The sequence below is a fragment of the Heterodontus francisci genome, chromosome 16 (genome assembly GCF_036365525.1).
Source record: "Heterodontus francisci isolate sHetFra1 chromosome 16, sHetFra1.hap1, whole genome shotgun sequence".
Classification (NCBI taxonomy): Eukaryota; Metazoa; Chordata; class Chondrichthyes; order Heterodontiformes; family Heterodontidae; genus Heterodontus; species Heterodontus francisci.
The window spans coordinates 30,583,004-30,604,322 of record NC_090386.1 but is presented as its reverse complement, the minus strand read 5'-3'; the positions used below and the strand labels follow the sequence as shown (position 1 = coordinate 30,604,322).

Genomic DNA, 21,319 nt, shown 5'->3' with positions numbered 1-21,319 from the left:
TCAAACTGATCATTAACGTTGTCTGGAAAGAACTGTTCTAGGAAGATCCCATTGACAGCTGGGATGCGAAACCAAAACAACGGACATCTTTCCATACTTTCTTTTCAGTCTAGGTGCTTTTTTAAAATTATTCCTTCTATTTTTTTGTAACAGCTGTAAACAAGAATCCCTTTTATTTTTCCTGGTTAACCCATGTGTGTGTGTGTGTGTGTGTGTGTGTGTGTATGTGCGCACACGTGTGTATGTGCGCACACGTGTGTGTGAGGGCTTTAATATTTCAATTTTTGTGTATATTTTCCCTCATTCTTGGTTAGGACTTGGCTTATAATAAACTGATTTTTTTTTTGTTAATTCACAAATCCTGGTTGGTGTGTTTTATTCTTGGAAAAAAATAAAGTATATGATTGTATCGGTAGGTGGGAAAATTTAAATATAGGTTGTGACCTGTGGAAAAGTGGGACTAGAATTAACAGTGCACTCCTCCACCCTCGGTTGTAACAACAGAGAGAGCAGTTGTTTTGGCTACAGCCAGCTACACATTGCAATACCAGCAGCTGCCACAACCAGCCTTTCTTCGTGTTCTGTGAACCTCCAGTGGCGATGTTGAGTTCTTCCTTTTCATTTCCGTTTAGGCCTTGCTCATAAAGTAAAAAAACGTGGGAAAACACAAACAATAATGGCTACAGCTACTATTTTTCAGATTTTTCGACCCACTGCCAGATTAGTTGAAATCTCCATTCTCCTGGCATATCACCTGCTGTACTTTGAGTTTCAACACCTCCCAGGGTCCTATCTGTGGTCCTAGCTCGCTACACTGTTGTGGGATCTTCAGCCACTCCAGGTAAGCAACCTGATGCTCTTTGTTCTCTCTCAGTGTGTTCTTCAGAAAAAAATCAAATGTTGTCACGATGTAATATTTGGTGGTCTTAAGAAAAAAAAATCCCAAACATTGCCACCAGATAATATTACTTGTTCCTTTGATATGTGAACTGCTGTAAGACTCACAGGCCTACAAGTAATAGCCAAAGAAAACATGAGATTTTATTATGCTTTAAACTAGAACGTATACATACAGTTACTGCACAAGCCACATCGAAACACATCTTACTCTGTCAGCTACACCCACAATTCCCTGGTCATGTGTAACACGACATCATTTCCTCCAGTGATCTTCACGTATAGCTCTTAAGGTAGTCTCACGTACCACAATACCATCTACATAACTCCCTGCAGTTTGTATGGTGAAAGTACTCTCACAATGTTGTTAGGTAGGGAGATCTAGTCACAGTGATATATGTCCAAGTCAGGGTGGAGAATAACTTGGAGGTGATTTCCCTGTTAGTTGGGAGGGACTGCTGAAGATGCCTTGGTGAGTTTCTGCAGTGCATCATTCAGACAGTGCACACTGCAGCCACACCATTATACTTTAATTATAACACCCCTTTTATGATAAAATAGCGTATTGTTTCATCATCAGATGAAAACCTTGGGAGATCTGTTCGTGAACAATGAAATCCATATTAGGTTACTACTGTGGGGTAGCTATGCAGTAAAATACTGAAACCCTTTATTGATGCTTTTCCTCAGCACATTTATATTTTGAATTTTGGTGTAGCTGCAGATAGAACAGCATAAAAAAATACTTCAGCAACCCACTCATTTGAATACCATTGCAAGATCATGGCCCTGGATGTCACAGTGGTTGATGGACGTGTTCATTTTTGAAAAGAATCTGTATGCAAGAAATATCAACTAGTGTGTGGGAGGATGGAGATTTAGTTTTGTAGAATCGTTAATTTAGTTTCACAAACCTGGTGCTCTCCCAAATGTACGTTGAGAATCTGTATGCAAGAAATAATTACTACTGTATGGGAGGATGGAGATACAATTCTGTAGGATTTAGTAAATTTGGTGCTTTCCCAAATGTACGTTGAGAAGGACTTAAATATATGTTCGTCAAAGTTTGCATTTGATTTAAAAAAGCAAGAAATTACAAGGAACTGCAGAGGAGATAGTGAGAACTCCACAAACACATACTCAATGCCATATGGACTTCATTGAGGGGGAGTAAATCCTGGTCTCAAATAAAAGCCAAATACTGTGTATGCTGTAAATCTGAAATAAAAATAGAAACACTGGAAATACTCAGCAGTTCTGGCTGCATCTATGGAGAGAGAAACAAAGTTAATGTTTCAGGGCAATAACTTTTCACGTGAATTTCTGATGAAGAGTCATCAACCTGAAACACTAACTCTGTTTCTCTCTCCACAGATGCTGCCAGACCTGCTGAGTATTTCCAGCAATTTCTGTTTTGATTCCTGTTCTGAAACCATTCACTTATCCACAAAGTGAGACTTTGTTTCTTATTTATGAGGACCAAACAACAACGACTGAAACTAGTTTCACTTCCTTGTCGCTTTTTTTTTTCATTAGGTGTCTTGCTTGATTGAAAAGTGTCAAATTAGAAATTAACATTTAACTGAAAATATAGAAAATTTTAATGTATGGCCTTGTGTAAGCTTTGCCAGTTCTCAGCTTAAGAAATAGTTGGATTGTTCCAAGTAATCAAAGCAGTCAAGTGCATGGTCTTGTTTCCATCACCATGTTTTGCTGGGAACGGCAGCTGGTTAAGAACCGTAATGGAGATCAGTCGCAATCACCAGAATATTCTGAAAAAACAGCAACATTACAACATTACAAATGATCCTTCCTTCTTTCTCAGCACAACACTGTTGCATGCTTTGAATCACAGCATCACAGTTTAACTCTAGATTCGAACTCCATGCATTTCCAAAGCTTGGCATGCCACATCTTACTATTTATTTCTTTCCCTTAATGCCAAATGGAAGGGATAGAATCATAAAATCATACAGCACAGGAGCAGGCTATTGGGTCCATTGTGCCTCTTTGAAAGAGCTATCCCATTAATCCCACTCCCCTGCTCTTTCCCCATAGCTCTGCATATTTATCCAATTCCCCTTTGAAAGTTGCTACTGAATCTGCTTCCATGGCTCTGTCAGGCAGTAGATTGCAGATCATAACTCGTGATGGAAAATAATTTCTCATTTTCCTCCTGGATTTTTTAACCAATTACCTTAAATCTGTGTCCTCTGGTTACTGACCCACCTGACAGTAGAAACAGTTTTTCTGCATCAACTCCTTCAAAACCCCTCATAATTTTGAACACCTCTATTAAATCTCCCCTTACCCTTCTCTGCTGTAAGGAACATTCCCAGCTTCTCTAGCCTCTGCACATGACTGAAGTCCCTCATCTCTGGTACCATTCCAGTAAATCTCCTCTGCACCCATTGAAAGCCTTGACATCTTTCCTAAAGTGTGGTGGACAGAATTGAACACAATACTCCAGCTGAGGCCTAACCAGAGTTTTGTAAAGGTTCACCAAGCTTCCTTGCTTTTCCTCTTCCTGTGCTTCAATTTAAAAAGTTAAGGATACCACATGTTTTTTTTAAAAAATAGGCTGATAAACTTGTTCTGCAACCTTCAAAGATTTGTGTATGTGAAGCCTCAGGTCTCTCTGTTCCTCCACCCCTTTTAAAATTATCCCATTTAATTTATATTCCACCTGAACTGTGGTACTGGATCTAATTTGCCCTAAGCTATTAGAGAACAGATCTTCATCTCAACTGCCTGGAAAGGATTTGAACCCAGGTTACAAAGGACAGTGTTTGAAGCAAAGTAAATACTGAGGCAACATATGACTACTTTTCTAATGCTCTGTCTCTAATTCCCCTTTATTAGCATCTTCAATATTATACTGTATAGTGAGGTAAAAGACAACTGGATATTTTCCATAGTAATGAGTACAAATTATGAGAGGACAAGGTCACGATCAACCTTCCTCTCCAACCACACTTCAGAGTTACCCAGTAAGTGGTCTCACTTACAATTATCCTGTGATGTGTGGTGTATGGTGCTGGATGAATTTTCCACATTTAATCATTTGTCACTTGAGGGAGGGTTTCCATTCTATTAATTGAGTAGACTACAAGGGCTTGTTCTTGCAACCTGGTACTACAATCCATAGACAGATGATGGAGCTCGACTAGCTTAAATACAGTTTCTGTGTTTAGATATGGGACTTGTTAATGTTATGTCTTGCCCTGATGACATTCTTTCAAGTTGCCTCAGTATTTACTTCCAACACTGCCTTACGTTCAATTTCATCCTGGACAGGAATTTTTTTTATTATTCTTTCATGGAATGTGGGCATTGCTGGCAAGGCCAGCATTTGTTGCCCATCCCTAATTGCCCTCGAGTGGCTTGCTAGGCCATTTCAGAGAGCAGTTAAGAGTCAACCACATTGCTGTGGGTCTGGAGTTACATAGAGGCCAGATCATGTAAGGACGGCAATTTCTTCCTAAATGGACATTAGTGAACCAGATGGATTTTTACGACAACCATGGATAGTTTCATGGCACCATTACTGAGACTAGTTTTTAATTCCAGATTGTTATTAATTAATTGAATTAAATTCCACCAGCTGCCATTTGAACCTGTGTTCCCAGGGCCTCTCGATTACTAATTCAGGGGCATTACCACTATGTCACCATTTCACCATTGAAGGGCTGCTCTTCCCAACAGCTTTGCAATATCTCAAACATAGTACCATACAACAAAGCAACCATCCCCAGTTGACAAGCTGCAATAAGCAATAATGTAACGTAGTCCATCTGAGAACATGTTTTGATGTAGAGCCAAATGTCCAGGTTAGACCTTGGCCTTGTTTGTATTAACACATTAAGAATGGGGAGATGCACAAATTGGACAGGCACTAGGATGAAGGCTGTCCTTGGGCAGTTGCATCTGAGCATGCTTCAGTGAAAGGGGTGTGTATTACAAGACTGGGTTGCAATTCTGAAATCTTTTGTTGGTATATTTCATGCCAATTCCTGAAGAAAATTCTGAAATGTTGCCAAAATTTGAGCTATTTCTGATAGCTTCCAGCAATTGGAAAGTGAAGGACATGTGCTTAATTTCTTATGAAGGATTTACAACACTTGAGCATTTACATGTCATTCTCTCATGGAAACCTGTGCAGGTCTCATGTGACATGGTAAAATGATTCAGGGCAGGAGGCCAGTGTCGACAGGGGTATTCTGAAGTGAGACAAAAAAAATTGTACCAAAAATGACAAAGATCATCCAATTGATCAAGAATGGTATTACTTGTAATGAAATAGATTATAGCTAGGGGTGAAATCAGCAAAATGTGCTCAGAATGCACTGGATACTGCATTGGCTTTGCCAAGGTGAAGTTATGCTCAAGTTTTCATTAATACTCATTGGTATTACCTTAATGTAGAAGAATCTGCCATGAATCAATACAATAAAGCTGCATAGTTGATCATAATCAAGACAGATTTAATACTCTTGCTTTTACTTTTTAAATTGGCTTCAATTGACTGCTTAGATCTGCCCTTGGTACAAAAGACCAATGACCAACAATCAATTTAAGCCACATGTGTGTCCTGCTGTGCTGTAATTGACTGAATTTAGACTATTTAAATTGAATTTAAAGCAATGCAGTAACAGCAAGAGACAGAGCTGGGTTAGGCTTCAATGGACAGCTTGTGCCGGCAGTTCCAGTTGAGTAAGACTGACTTTATGTGACTTCTGGTGCCTGTGCACCTGGAAATCTAGGCACAAAGTGATGAACACTCCTGAATGGGCACAATCGGTGGAAATTCACCATTCCACCTTGGAGGACTGTCCAGGTTTTGCGGGCAGGGGCTGCTTTGGATTTAAAATTCCATTATCTTTAGTACTATTTCATTTGATTCTGCTCAGATTATGCTAATCTCTGGGTGAAATCATGCAGAAACTGTATATCATAATGTTATTTGCCAATTAAAGAAAAGCTGTGGGCAACCATCCCCAGGTGGAAGAAAGAAAGAAGAAGCAAATGACTTAGTCTCATTTGTTTCTTTAAGAGATAAGTGTTTTCTTGTGATTTCTTCCTGTTGGATAGATTGGTCTGTCAAGCATAATAAACATCACTATGAGGATCTTGTATCCTGCAATTACTCACCTGGTTCACCTGAAGTAATGGGTTTACAAAGCTTAAGTGATCCACATGTGGAAGTGGAACTCCATTGGCCAGTTTTGCTGGAAAAAGAAATGATAATTTTCGACATCATTCACAGAATTAAATGATTGTAGTTTCACACAAGTCCTTCTCACATTCCTTACACTCCTTCAACATCCCTATATTTGGGTATTAATTTATTATGCAACAAGGGTAAAATATTTAAAAAAACTTGGGGAAAAAATAATATGGAACATTGGTTTAGCTCAGTTTGTAGCACTCAAGTTGGGAGGTTTTGGGTTTGGGTCTCAGTCTAGAAGCGGAGTACAGTGCAGTAGTAATGGAGAGCTAAAGCAGTTGTCTATTGATGAAACCAGTTCAGATGGATGTAAGAGATCCCATGGCACTATTTCAAGAAGAGCAGGCAGTTTGACTGGTGACCTTGTAAATACTTTTCTCTCAACAGTAACTGATCATTCATCCCAATTGTTAGGAAGACATTGCTGTGATCAAATTGCCTACAGCATTTACCGATATAACAATAGTGACTGGACTTCAAAAGTAATTCATTGATTGTGAAGCACTTTGAGATGTCTTGAAGATGTGCCAAAGATGATAAACTAATGCTATTTCTTTCTGTAATTTGTGTAACAACTGGGACATATTGGGGGCAATTTTAACCCAATCAGGAGATTGACAGGATCGGTTTAATGCAGGTTACCCCCACCCTGCCTGATTTTACTCAATGAAGTGTAATATTGGGAAAGGAATAAAATTGGTATTCTATCCAATCCCATGGGTTTCTTGCCGAATGTATGAGGTTAAAATCACCCCCAAATTAAGTTACCAAAATCGAAAACAGCAAAAGCTTTTTTTACAAGATATAGGGCTGAATTATACCGGACCTTTGACGCCACTAGTCGCAGCATGGGGAGAGGCCTGCCTCGTCCTGCGATGTTTAGGAGGGCCCGCCACATATTACCGGCGGCGGGGGAACCTCGGTGCAGCCCCCTGGCAGTGGGCCCGTCATCTGCATGTTTAAATTGACAGTAATTATATTCAAATGAACCTACCTGCCGTCCCATGCAGATTTTACGGCTTCTGTTCGGCCTTCACGCGCCTTTGGAACTCCGTATGGAGTTCCGAGGCGAGTCCCTGGTGCGGAGGGGGGAGTAATAAAAATTTAAAGACGGGTGGGAAAATCAATTTTTATTGGATGTGGGGATAGTGAGAAGGAGTTATCGACAAAATGTTACAAGTTTAGGGGGTAAAGCTCGGGTAGGGAAAAGGGAATGTGTTGCTCATTTTGGGCATTGAAATGACCATTGTGGGGTTGGGGAAGGGCCATCCACATATTTCGTATTGTTCAGCAAAAATTTAATACTGCTGCCCATTTAAAAATTTAAAGTAATTCTAAGGGCTTAAAGCCCTTTACAAATGGCACCTGCGAGGTGGCATTGGACGCCATTGCCAGGGACGCAGAGGCTGCCCCTACATGTCATCGGGGGCGGGCGCTCCACCCCACTATTTAAATGAGCCCCCGCGCAAAATATTGTGGGGGCTCCTCGACGGCCACTGAATGCGGGCACGCCGGCAAGTTCAAAGGGTGCTGCCGAGGGGTGCAGTGCCCAAATAAAATTCAGCCCATAGTCTCAGAAACAGGACATTGTTCTCTGATATTAGCACCGTGCAAAGTGTATTCTTCTAGATTGCAGCCTGTGAGTTTTATGCTGTGGAGAAGTTGGATTCTAAGTGATTATGGTGCTTCATATTACTGTCCACTTTCATGTTTGATTTTTCTGCCATGGATTTACCATTGATTTTCGGTAATACCACAATCTTCATTGCCATGTCCAATATGCCCTGTAAACTGTCTACCTGCAATAAGAAGCAGAGCATGAGTTTAATCATTATTAGAAAGGAAGTATTAACAGTTTTCTCTCTTTTTAAGTGCCCTTCTAGAATAGTGTGAAGTTCATGGTTGAGTACAGAAACACAGGCCAAAAGTGTAGAGATCAGAGGACCAACATGGAGTTGGGTTGGGAGGTATAAGTCTTAGAGTTGCCCATTTTACATGGCCTCAGCCAGGATAATATATTGAAATATAAGCAACACACAAGTTTCAAAATAAAGACATTTTAAAAAGGCACTGAATATTTTAAACTAAAACATATGAACTTCTTCAACTAAAATAGCTACATGTATCTTTACATGAGCGGAGAGGAACTACTGACATGGCTCCCCATTCATAGAAACTGAATAAGTCAAATTCTGTTTTCATGAATGGTATCCCAGGATTTCTGTGGTTCAGTCTGTTGATAATTTAGGGCCACTGGTTTATCATGACTGAATAAATTAAATTCTGTTTACATTGAATTTTTACTGTTATTTTGGGATTGAACTCTGCAATTTTATCAATTTTTGCCTGAAAATACGACTAACTTTGCGACCACTGAAGGGGGTAGAGTCTTTCCATAAATGGTCAAGAGCCTCTTAGACCGGAGGAAGGGTAAAGAGCACCTTTCCCATAAATAGTTGCATGGTATGAAGATAGGGAGTGGTTGAGTACTTGCCACAAATGCTTTGGTCACCAGCCCTCGATACTCAGTTGGGACCAGGTTGCCACAAGTCACGATGAACAGATTATGATCTTCGAGCTGTGAAGCATTATTCTGAGCAGTTCATTTCAAAAATGGTGAATGACTAAGGCTGCTACATTGAGCAGTCAGTGGCAAGACTTGAGTTTTTAACCACAGCACCATCAAGCATTGTTCTCAGTGTGTTTCACAATAAACAAACAAAATTGTTCACCTTGTAAAAAGTTGTTCTTACCTTGAAAGGGCCAACATCAGAACGCCCAAGAGACAAGCGCAGACTATTCAAAAAAAATGTAAAAGAGCAGTATTCTACGTCAGAGGACATTGCCAATAATCATAGTTTATAATAATGATAGAACCCGAGCACACAGACTGTACATTTAAACCCCCTCAATAGATAATGTACCCTGCAGTGACGGTCTGTACCATAGCAACCAGGAAAATCTCAGGTTTAAATTTCTGTCTATTTTGTACAGCTTTCAAAATAAAGAGAGTTAAAATGGAAGCTGCCTTTCCTGAGCAAAATTCAACATGGAGGACTGGAATGAAGTCTTTGTTCAGAAACTAATTCAAGTTATTTTCGTGGTTGGAATAGTTTATTTGAAATATTAATATATTCACAGATAACAAGACAATCCTAAACTCTCTGAATGCAGAGCAATTTGAGGAATCCATTATTGGGACAAAACTTTGTCTTGGGGAAATATACGGAGGAAGTACATGCTTCAGTTCATCCACACTGCAGCTCATATCCTTGCTCACACATTGGTCAGGATTTTACGTTGGGTGGAGGCCCTGCCCATAGGCTTAAAAGTTGGGGGCAAGCCCGCCTTTGCCAGGCTAGGGAGCCATGCAGAGATTTTACGTGGCCCAGCCCCTTAATTTGCCTCAAGCGGGACATCTGCCCCTCTGAGGCAGGAAGTCTGGCCTCCAGGAGCTGCCGGCTGATCAGGGGGGGCGACAGCTCTTCTGTCCCAGCAGTGCCACCTGGGACTGCACCCAGCTTCAGGAGGATCGTGGATGCTGGCGCCGAGAAAGATAAATGGGGGTTTGGGCTTCACTGGGGACAATTGGCCGGGCCCCAGCAAGGCAGCAGGGAGGGGTGGTGGTGGAGAATGTCGTGCAGTAGTGGTGGCTTGTACGATGGCGGGGGGGCTCTCCATAGGGAACAGGGTGCCTGATCAGGAGAGACCCCCACCCCACCCCACCCCACCCCACCCCACCCATACAGCCCACAAGGAGGCTTCCAGGTTTGAGATCAGCAGCGGTGGTAGGATGCCCTTAAGTGGCAGGTAATTGGCCACTTAAGCACCTTAATTGGTCTGGGGCAGGCAGGCTGTTTCTTGTTGTCACCGCTCGTAAAATTGCAGTGGGAAGGCGTGGTAACGGCACCACCCCGCCTCATTTTCAATTTTATGCCACCCCCACCTCCAGCCCACTCCTGCGGAGGGCATAAAATTCCGGACATTGTTTTGGACTCTCATCAATTCAGTAGACCCATGCCCCAACGAGCTCTCCATGTCTTTTGCCCTAACTGACTTCAGTGATCTTCTCCAGGCTCAATCACACCTGCATACCCTTCACTCTTCAAACTCTAGTTTTCTTCATGCCACCCACGCCTTCTGTTTCACCATTTGCAGCTGCTTATTCAGCCACTCTAGTTCTGCCCTCTGGGTCTCCCTATCCAATTTCCTCTGCCTCACCAGCTCCAACCTTGCTTTCAAAATCCTCCTCAAAATCATTCTTGCATCTATGCCTTTGGTTCCCAGCCTAACCTTCTCCATTTCTCACCTATTCCCCTCCTTACTCTGTGTCCACTGGCTGTTTAGTCTTCTTCATCTAAAAGTGTTTATTGATATCTTCCTGCCCATGAAAGGCACTATTGAAGTGCAAGTTGCTTTTGTCCATGCAATCATGTTTCTGGGTCTCTCTCAATTCTTCAATCTTTTTCCAGTTGACACTCCTGTGCAGTTTCTTGTCCTTTAAGACTTTGTTTCTGTTTTGATTCTATAGTCTTTGTTACATTATGGTAACAATTAGCATTTTTAATTTTCTTCTGAATTCTTCCAGACTTAGGACCTCATCAGAGCTGTTTTAGCAATATAAACTAGGAGCTGGTCTTTTGTATTTGATCTCTTTCAGTTTCTATATAAAAGTGGAATCCAGAAAACCTATACAGACCAAAATTCCAGAACAAGCTGCATGGAAGTTACTCTGCACAAAAGGATGTAGTGATAGCATAGGTATAAAAATACTTTGTTTTTATTTAGTATTTCTCTCCTGGGTACTACTTTGCTTTGGTTTCTTCTTTTTATTTGATGCATTCTTCCCCCTTTGGCTCTGCTGTACAATAAATATTCACTTTGCCAGATCCTCAATAGCAAATGTATCAGTTCAATCTCTTCTTGGTTCCCTTCTGCTAGTTCTGCTTTTGGCAAATGTTTGTTTGTTTATTTATACTGCAGCTGAAACTCTATTTCTGACTGCATTCCTATACTCTTGACAATTCATGTGTTAGGTGTCATGCAGGTCCCCACCTGCCAAGAAAGAGACATTAATTTTGCCACATGAACGTTGATTTTTAAGCTGTTACTGGAGTAAAGAAAGAATTTGTTTAGAAAAAAACACCAGACCCTTGACTGGAAAGACATTTGCATAGTAACGGACAGTACTTGGAAAGGACAAAGGAACCACTCCTTGCTCCAATTTAATCCACAATGGACTTTTGATTACCAGACATTGAAGGTGGAGAGGCCAACATTCTAGGTTAACTTCTAAGATGGCTGAATACACAAACAGACGTGATCAGACCAGTTTAGTCACATGACTAACTGGCTATTGGAGCTTTTTTGAATTTGAACTTGCTACAGAGTTTTAAAAACTCAGAAAGCTCTTTCCTCCTGGACTGAGAACATCTCTCTCCTATCTGTTCCCATCTCTTTCTCACGAAACTGAAGACCCATTGAAGACACATGAACCCCAAGAGAGAAAAGTCTCCTACAGTGAACAAGGTTTAAGAAGAATACTGGACCCCAACAAAAAGCAAGAAATACCTAAAGCAAGAAGTACCTACAAAAGGACTACAGTGAGCTCGAAGCACAGTAACAAGAAACTCTTCTGATATTACCTCAAACCTCGCCACTATTTTCTTCTGCTCTTTACTGTCTCTATTTGCATGTGAGTATGTCGTATGTATGCTCGCATGGGGCGCGACGTGTATCTGTAGATGTTAACCGAATTAGAGTTTAAGTTTTTATAAATTTCACTTTTCTTCTTTAAACCTAAGAAAGTCTGTTTATGCTCATTTCTTTGCCTTGTAATTGGAATGTGGTGAACAAGGATTCACCAAATGGTGAGCTCAAAATACAGTGTGTTTAAAGATTAAAACCCTGTTAAAATAAGACCAGGTGAAGGCTGAGAAAGACCCCGAGACACCTTTCTCACCTGGTCATAACATAGGTTTTGTAGCAGTGTACAGTCAGTTTTATAACAATATATTGGATTCAGTCTTTTTTTACTGATCCACATTCTGCTCTGTCTTCCTTGCATCATCTGTTTCCAGTTAATGCATTTTGGGGTATTAATCCTATATCTTTTTCACCACTGACCATTCCTATAAGTGGACTTTGAGCATTAAATGGGTTAAAAAGTGCACATTACATCGTGTATTTTGCAACTACAGCAAAATGTTACCCTCCTTGGAATGTCAAAAACAATAAAGCTGCTCATGCTGTACTGATCCTCAACATAAAACTGACCCTCGAAACACAGCTGCATGATTTTTACATGATTTACATGATTTTACATGATTGTCTCTACCACAAAGCCTCTGACTAACCTTTCAACCAACTCCTGTCCCAAGATATCGCTGCAAATTCCTTTGCCAATTTCCCAGAACAAAGTGGCAATAAAAAACCATGCAGGTGATACTGGCCTTTGCCAGTAATGACATGAGCTCATAGCAAATCAACAGCTATTTACACAGTGCCCTATTTTCTTAAAACAAGCTTTTGATTTGCTACCAGTTGATTTCTTGTTACTAACAAAGACCAATTTCACCCAATATATCTCAGAACTCCATGTCAAATAAGTATGTCCTCTAAACCAAGCTGCTTGTATTTAAATTGAATTGATTTGTTTCAATCACTTTTAATGACCTGTTCAGTGAGTTTTCATCTGAGGACCACGGCAGTTTCACCTTGTATATCAAAAGACTTCTTGAGTAGTTTATATTTCTATCTTATTCTCAGGTGTATATCAGTCAGTCTAAAATGTGTAGTGTTTGTAGCCTGCAGAAACAGCAAGCAACTTGAAGCCAGTGTGTGCTGTGATCAGCAAGAAAGAATCCAATAAATAAACCATGACAGTGCTTCAACTCAAGTTCTGAGTTTTGGAGCTTGTGGAAGGGCTGGAGTCACTGCAGTGCATCTGACAGTTTCCTCAAACGTACGTTCCAGGAGGTGGTCACCTCACTGCTGCAGAAGGTGAGGGAATGGGTGACCAACAGACAAGGTAAGAGGAAGGTACAGGTAGTGCTGGAATCCCCCAAGCTAGTGGCTCTCACTAACTGGTTTTCAGTTTTGAACACTGGGGCAGTGATGACTTCTTGAGGGAATGCAGTAAATTCAAACCCCTGGCACTGTGGACGATTTGACTGCACACAGGGGACAGAGAGAGTAGAAATGCAGTAGTCATATGGCATTCGATAGGGGCATAGACAGGTGTTTCTGTAACCACAAACATGATTTGTGAATGGTGCTCCCTGGTGTTAGAGTAAAGATATCGCTGAGTGGGTGCAGGACATTCTGTTAGGAGAAGGGAAACTGCAGGAAGTTGTAGTCCATGTTGGAACCTATGACAGGTAGAAAAAATTGTTGAGCACCTTTAGGCAGAGTTTTAAGAGCTGGGAAAAAAGATTTTTAAAAAGGACCAGATTGAGGAAAATAGCAAAAAATGACAAGAGATATTAAATTGTATGTAGGTCAATGTCTGTAATGTAAATAATAAGGTCGGTGAGGTGCAGGTACAAATTGCTAAATATAATTATGATGAGGTTGCATTAACAGAGTCATGACTCAAACAAAGACAGAAATTCTGAATATTCCTGGTTACTAAGTATTCAGGAATGATGGAGAAGGTAAGAGAGGAGGAGGGAATGGCTGTATTAATTATGGATGATACAGTTCTAAAGAGAATGGATTTACTAGATAGCTCTGGCACTGAATCTATTAGGCTTCTGTTGAGAAACAGAGAGGAAACTGTTATATCCACTAGAAACCCCCTGACTCCCACAACTACCTTGACTACATTTCCTTCCACCTCGTTTCTTGATTTGCTAGTGTGCAATCAAATTCAGAAAAAGGGAGAATGTTCAAAGTAAACTACTTGCAAATGCACTGAACTACAATAAAAAGAACAGCCAAAACAAGTGTTTTGCCACCGGGCCCTTGACTGTGTCCATTCCATTTCCTGCATTTCTGCTCTCATCCCATCTCCTCTCTCCCAGAATAACTATAGGTTCCCCTTCTCCTCACCTTCCACCTGACCAGCCTCCATATTCACATTCCTCTGTCATTTCCGCCATTTCCAACATGACGCCACCACCAAACACATTCCCCTCAGCTCTCTTTTCAGCATTCTGAAGAGACCGTTCCCTCCTCAACACCCTGATCCATTCCTCAATCACCTCCAACAATCCCTCTTCTTCCGAAGGGTACTTTTCCATGTAAGTGTAGATGATGCAATATATGCCCTTAGCATCCAAGGCCCTAAACATTCCTTTCAAGCGCAACAATGATTTACATGTACTTCTTTCAATTTAATATACTGTATTCGCTACTCATTGTGCAGAGTCCTGTGCACTGGGGAGACCAAACATAGATTGGGTGACTGCTTTGTGGAATGCCTCCATGCAGTCTGCATTTTAATTCTCCAACCCACTCCCACTCTGACCTTTCTCCTTGGCCTCCTATACTGTTCCAATGAAGCTCACCATATGCTTGAGCAACAGCACATCACCTTTTGATGAGGCACTTTACAGCCCTCAATACTGAGTTCAGCAATTTCAGATCATAACCTTTATTCCCTTTTTTGTTTTTGGATGACAGCTGTAAATGATAATTTTGCTTTTTCCATTTACATCTCCTTCAGCCACTATCCCACCCAATTATATGCTCTTCCACAAAACAAAATGAGGACAAAGGTTATGATCCCAATTATATGCTCTTCCTGCCTCCAAACCCAACATGGAGGAGAACATAACATTCCCCCAACATTTCAGGTCAATGATCTTTCATCAGAACAGTGAAAAGATAGAAATCTAATAGGTTTTGAGCAAGTAGAAAGGGGGCGGGGAAGGTGGGAAGAAGAACAAAAGGAGAGTCTGTGATAGGGTGGAGGGCAAGAGAGTTTAAATAACAATGTTTCATGGTGCAAGACCATAGGGAGCAATAAAGGGACAAGAAAGAAAAGTTGTGTCTAGTATAGCAGCCATCCGAATGCAAAGTAAAGGAAGTAAGAAAGAAACAAATGAAAAAACCAAACCAGAAAATAAACACAAAACAAAATGAGGACAAAGGTTATGATCTAAAATTATTGAACTTAGTGTTGTTTCCAGAAGGCTGTAAAGTGCCAATTTGAAAGATGAGATGCTGTTTTTCGAGCTTATGTTGAGCTTTATTGGAACACTGCAGCAAGTCAAGTATAGAAAGGTCAGAGTGGGAGCAAGGTAGAGAACTCAAATGACAGGCAACTGGAAGCTCAGTGTCATGCTTGCAGACTGAAAGGAGGTGTTCCGCAAAGCGGTCACCTAAACTGCGTTTGGTCTCCCCAATGTAGAGGAGACCATATTGCGAGCAGCGAATACAGTGTACTAACTTGGAAGAAGTGTCTGGGGTCTTGGACAGGGGAAGGGAGGGAGCAAAAGGGCACGTGTTGCATCGCTTGGACTTGTATGGAAAGGTGCCGTAGAAAAGGGAGTGGGTGTTGGGAGTGACTCAGCAGTGGACCCGGGGTTCACAGAGGGAAGGGTCTCTTCAGAATGCTGAAAGGGGAGGGGAAAAATGTGTTTGGCAGTGGCATTGCACTGGAGGTGGTGGGAATAGCGTAAGATGATCTATTGAATACAGAGCTGATGGGAGTGGAAGATGAGTATAAGAGGAACCCTATCGTGGTTCTGGGAGGGAGGGGACAGAACTGCATGAAATAAAATTGACACAGTTGAGGGCCCAGTCAACCATGGTAGCGGAGGGAATCCTTGGTTGAGAACAAAGCAAGACATATTGGAAGAACGAGTATGGAAGATTGCATTGTTCGAACAGATGCGATGGAGAAACTGGGAGAATAGAATAGAGTTCTTACAGGAAGTGAGGTCTGAGGAAGCATAATCAAGGTAGCTGTGGGAGTTGGTGGGCTTATAAGGGAGGAAACTGTGTTGGATCTGGTTCCGGGAAATGATGTAGGGCAAGTGGAGTATGGTACAGTAGGAAATCATCTAGCTAACAGCGACCACAACATAATTTGGTTCAGAACAATTATGGAAAGAGACCAGAAACTATCAAAGGTAAAAATGCTGAACTGGGAAAAAGTTAATTTCAGTGATTTCAGAAGGAACCAACAGAGGTCGATTGGAAAAGGTGATTGCAGGATAAAGCAGTAACAGAGCAGTGGAGTGAAGGGATAGTTCTGATACACACTAAACATATCCCTTTGATGGTAAACGTACAGCATCCAAAGCTAATGCACTCTGCCTAACAAAGGAAATAAAAGTTCAAATAAAACAGAAAAAGGAGGCTTCTGACAAATGTCAAGAGCACGATTCAGATAATAACCTGGAAAATTATGGAAAGTACAGGAGGGAACTGAAAAAAATAATACAGGAACAAAGAACAAAGAAAATTACAGCACAGGAACAGGCCCTTCGGCCCTCCAAGCCTGCGCCAATCCAGATCCTCTATCTAAACATGTCGCCTATTTTCTAAGGGTCTGTATCTCTTTACTTCCTGCCCATTCATGTATCTGTCTAGATACATCTTAAAAGACGCTATCGTGCCCGCATCTACCACCTCCACTGGCAACGCATTCCAGGCACCCACCACCCTCTGCGTAAAGAACTTTCCACGCATATCCCCCTAAACTTTTCCCCTTTCAAAGGCAAAGAGAAATCATGAGAAAAGACAAGCACACATTAAATTGAACTCAAACATTTTCTAAACATATAAAATGTAAGTGATTAGCTCGGGAAAAGTTGGGCCTGTTAAGGACCCAAAGGGAAATCTTCATGTAAAGGCAGAGGACATGGCTAAAGTATTAAAGAAGTACTTTGCATCTGTGTTCACAAAGGAAGCAGATGATAAGGTTACACTAAAAGAGGAGAGAAAAGTTATCGCCAGGATAGTAATAGAGAAGATGTACTAAAAAGATCAACATTACTGAAAGTTGGTAAGTCACGTGGTCCAGCATCCTAGATTGCTGATAGAAGCAAAGGTAGAAATAGCAAAGGCATTGATCACAATCTTTTAATCCTCACTGAATATGGGAGAGTGCTAGAGAACTGGAGAGTTGGTAATGTTATACCACTATTTAAGAAAGGGGAGTGGGATAAAAAAGGAAATTACAGAGCAGTCAGTCTCACATTGGTGGAGGGGAACGTATTGGAAACCATTATCAGGGACAAAATAAACTTTCATTTGGAAAGGCATGGGTTAATCAAAGAGTGCCAGCATGGATTTATTAAGGGCAAATTGTGATAACAGAGAATGTTGATCAAGGTTGTGCAGTAGATGTATATATTGACTTTTGGAAAGCTTTCAAGGTGTCAAACAGGAGGCTTATTAAAAAGATGAAAGCCCACGGAATAAAGGTGAAATTAGTCGTATAATTGGTTCAGTGACAGAAGGCAAAAGATAGTGGATAGATGAATGTTTCTCAGACAAGAAAATAGACTGGTGATGCCTCAGGGTCTTTTTTGGGTCCATTATACATTGCAGTTTTTATAAATGACTCGGGTGTAGGGAGCAGCATCATAAAGGTTGCAGATGTTGCAAAACTTGGCAAAGTAGTATTTCACAGAATCAAGAATTGTTTCAGTGCAGAAGGAGGCCATTCGGCCCATCATGTCTACACCAGCTCTCCAAAAGAGCAAAGCAGTCAGTTCCACTCCCCTGCCTTCTCCCCGTAACCCTGCACATTCTTCCTTTTCATATAACAATCTAATTCCCTTTTGAATGCTTCAATTGAACCTGCCTCCACCACACTCTCAGGCAGTGCATTCCAGGCCTTAACTACTCTCTGCGTGAAAAAGTTTTTCCTCATGTCAGTTTTGGTTCTCTTACCAAATACTTTAAATCTGTGCTCTCTCATTCTCAATCCTTCCAATATCTCCTCTGTCCAGACCTCTCATGATTTTGAATACCTTTACCAAATCACCTCTCAGCCTTCTCCAAGGAAAACAAACAGTCCAAACCTCCCCAATCTACAGGCCTGCTACCCGACCCGAACCCGACGGGACCCAATGACGTGTTGGATTCAGGTCGGGTCGGGCCCCTCTTCTGGGTCCGGCTTTCAGTCTCAGGTCGGGTCGGGCCGGGTTCGGGTTGGGCCGGACACACAGGGTAAGTTTTAAAATAAAAAAAACTCCCCTGAGATGGGAGTCCAGGAAGAAACTCAGTCCGTGCAGTTAGCGAGTCACGTCTCTATGATGTCATTACGCATTCGCTGCAGCTTCGTGGAGCTTCCCAATCGGAAGGTAAGTCAAGGGATAGTTGATTCGGGCTCGGTTCAGGTCGGACACGGGGAAAAATTGGAGGGACTCGGTCCAGGTCCGGCTCGGGTCTGCTGTGGATTGGTCAGGTTCTTTTTCCTGACCTGAGCAGGCCTTTACTCCAATCTATCTTCAGAACTGAAGTTTTTCATCCCTGGAACCATTCTCGTGAATCTTTTCTGCACTCTCTCCAATGCCCTCACCCCTTTCCTCTAGGGCAGTGCCCAGAACTGGATGCAATACTCCAGCTGAGGCTGAACTAATGTCTTAGTAGACTGTGATGAGGACATAGAAAGAATGGTGAAATGGGCAGAAGCATGGCAGATGGAGTTCAAGATGAAGAAATATGAAGTGATGCATTTCGAGAGGCTGAATATGGAAAGATGGTATACTATAAATAGCATGATTTTAAAAGCATAGATGAGCAGAGACCTTGGTGTGCATATACACAAATCCTTAAAAGGTGGCAGGGCAAGTTGTTAAGGTGGTTAAAAAAGCAAATGAATTGCTTGGATTTAGTCAGTCCTTGAGGGTGCCACTGATATTCCACTGTGCTATCATTGATCAGCAGGTTAACAGTGTCTGATTTTAAGTTCTTGGCTCTCAAATCTCCTTCCCTCTCTTATCCTGTCTTTCTGTCCACACTCACACTGCTTTGGGGCAAGTTTCACAAAATGCTACCAATATTTGAGTTTCCATTTTAAGAAGATAAGGAAAGTTAAGGACAAACAAAGGCCATTCAAAATCATTGAAACTTCCCCTCTCGCATTTTCATCCACCCAGCCCAATATCCAAACACTTCTTGAATTGCCCTTTGCTTCCACTACTTTCCAAATCTTCTGAGTAACAGTATTTGTTTCCAAGATCTGTTAAGAATTTTCATTAAGTTTATGAAACTTTGTTCTACTGACTGACAAAATGATTTTCAGAATTCACCTCATCTCTGCCATTTAATACTTTATATACTGCAGTGGGGTCACTCCTTAATCACCTTCTCACTATACCACAGCACTTGAGCTTCTCTAATCTTTATTGCTTTTTTTCATTTGGGATCAGTTTTATTGCTCTTCCATCCAATCTCTAATACCTGTATCTCCATTTTGAACTGTGAACACAACATTCTAAGTGTTGATTGTCTGGGCCATTATTAACATCTCTGTAGACTGATAGTCCGTTGCTTTGGTTATGTATCCAGTTATTCTGTTTGGTTTTTTAACTGTTTCTCTGCATTGCCTTGATAAGCAAATTCGATGGCCTGCACAGCTGCTTCTCTTGCTCCATCTCGTTCTGTCTCTTCCCCAGAACTGGAGTTTCCAGGTTAACAACTTTTATAGGCCACCTACACATCCTCCTTTCCACGGCCAAGATCCAGGGCCTACCAAACTAGAAATATTTCTCAGCATGTCCAAATAACAGCACTCTCCAGGTAAGGTTGCCAACTCTGGTTGGATGTACACCTGGAGGTTATATCACATGACCTACCTCCTGCAAGTCAAAGAGACATATTTCCTCAATCTCTGTTATTTTTATAGTTAATAAAGGAAAGTGATCAAAGAAAATGAAACACTGGAGGGTTGGCAACCTACCTCAAGGACATGGTGCTGGATACTTTCACAAAAGAAATTTTACCTGTTTTTCCTTATATGAGTGGGATCTGAGAGCTGACCTGTTTTACATCATTACCTCGTTTCATAGATTCACAGTTGGAAATGCACACAAGGCTGTGAGTACTATCGACACAATGCACTGCAGCAACTCTCCAAGGCTCCTTCGACAGCACCTTCCAAACCCCCAATCTCTCCCACGTAGAAGGATAAGGGCAGCAGATACATGGGAACACCACCACCTGCAAGTTCTCCTCCAAGCCACACACCATCCTGACTTGGAACTATATCACCGTTCCTTCACTGTCACAGGGTCAAAATCCTGGAACTCCCTTCCTAACAGCACTGTTGGTGTACCTACACCCCAAGGACTGCAGAGGTTCAAGAAGGCAGTTCACCACCACCTTCTCAAGGGCAATTAGTGATGGACAGTAAATGCTGGCCTAGCCAGCAATGCCCACATCCCATGAACAAATGGAAAATAAGGCTATGAATCAAAACAGGCTGGTTCCTGTCGTCATTTTCACAGAAGCGCTCTCCCACAGTTAATTCAAATCATCAAGTAAAGATAGTTAGCGGCTGTGGTAAAAATAGCAGCTTCTGATTCGTCAGTAATAAGGTCATGAATGCAACAGGCACACAACTGTCGCGGTGAGGGGAATGTTAGGAATAACATTTACGATCCTTAACACTAACTGCCTGCACTGCAATGTAAACAATATTGAAGGGTCACTGACCCGAAACATTAACTCTGCTTCTCTTTCCACAGATGTTGCCAGACCTGCTGAGTGATTCCAACATTTCTTGTTTTTATTTCAGATTTCCAGCATCCGCAGTATTTTGCTTTTATTAAACAATATTATTGTTGCTTTTCATTTTTTTCAGCGTCGGGTAAGAGTTTTTACATAAACACTTTCTCCCCTCATGAAGGAGTCACCTTCTGTAGGGATACAACAGCCCTCCAATTCCTCACCTACTTGGGAATTCTTCATCTTTGAGCTAGATAGTGAAAGTTACACACCTGATGCATTCCTTGCCCAATGCCCACACTTGCACATATTTCCATAGGAGTCACTGAGTAAGAATCATGAGAGAGAATTCTGACTGAATATTCCTGGTGCGGCAACACTGAGTTCAACTACTGGTGGCCTTTCTGAGTTCAGCATAGGCGATATTTGGACCTAAGTCCTTCCTGGTCTGTTAATGTAAATTGACTATGTGCAGCTGGCAATGAGTGGAAATTGGTAGGTCGATGCATTTGGGCACTCAATATAGAAATGAAGCATCTACCTATTGTTATCTGTGGGTAGTGC

General features: G+C 41.5%; 1 protein-coding gene across 1 annotated transcript in view; it reads right to left on the bottom strand.

Annotated features, from left to right (window-relative positions):
• Positions 1-1,021: 1,021 nt before the first annotated feature.
• Positions 1,022-21,319, bottom strand: part of LOC137378034 (bactericidal permeability-increasing protein-like) — a 38,474-nt gene continuing 18,176 nt past the window's right edge. Inside the window, exons 13-16 of the mRNA XM_068048075.1 lie at positions 8,878-8,920; positions 7,860-7,923; positions 6,049-6,125; positions 1,022-2,669 (exon numbers count right to left, since the gene is read on the bottom strand). Of these exons, the coding sequence (XP_067904176.1) occupies positions 2,628-2,669; positions 6,049-6,125; positions 7,860-7,923; positions 8,878-8,920 (226 nt within the window). The 3' untranslated portion in view covers positions 1,022-2,627. The remainder of the gene's footprint in view (positions 2,670-6,048; positions 6,126-7,859; positions 7,924-8,877; positions 8,921-21,319) is intronic.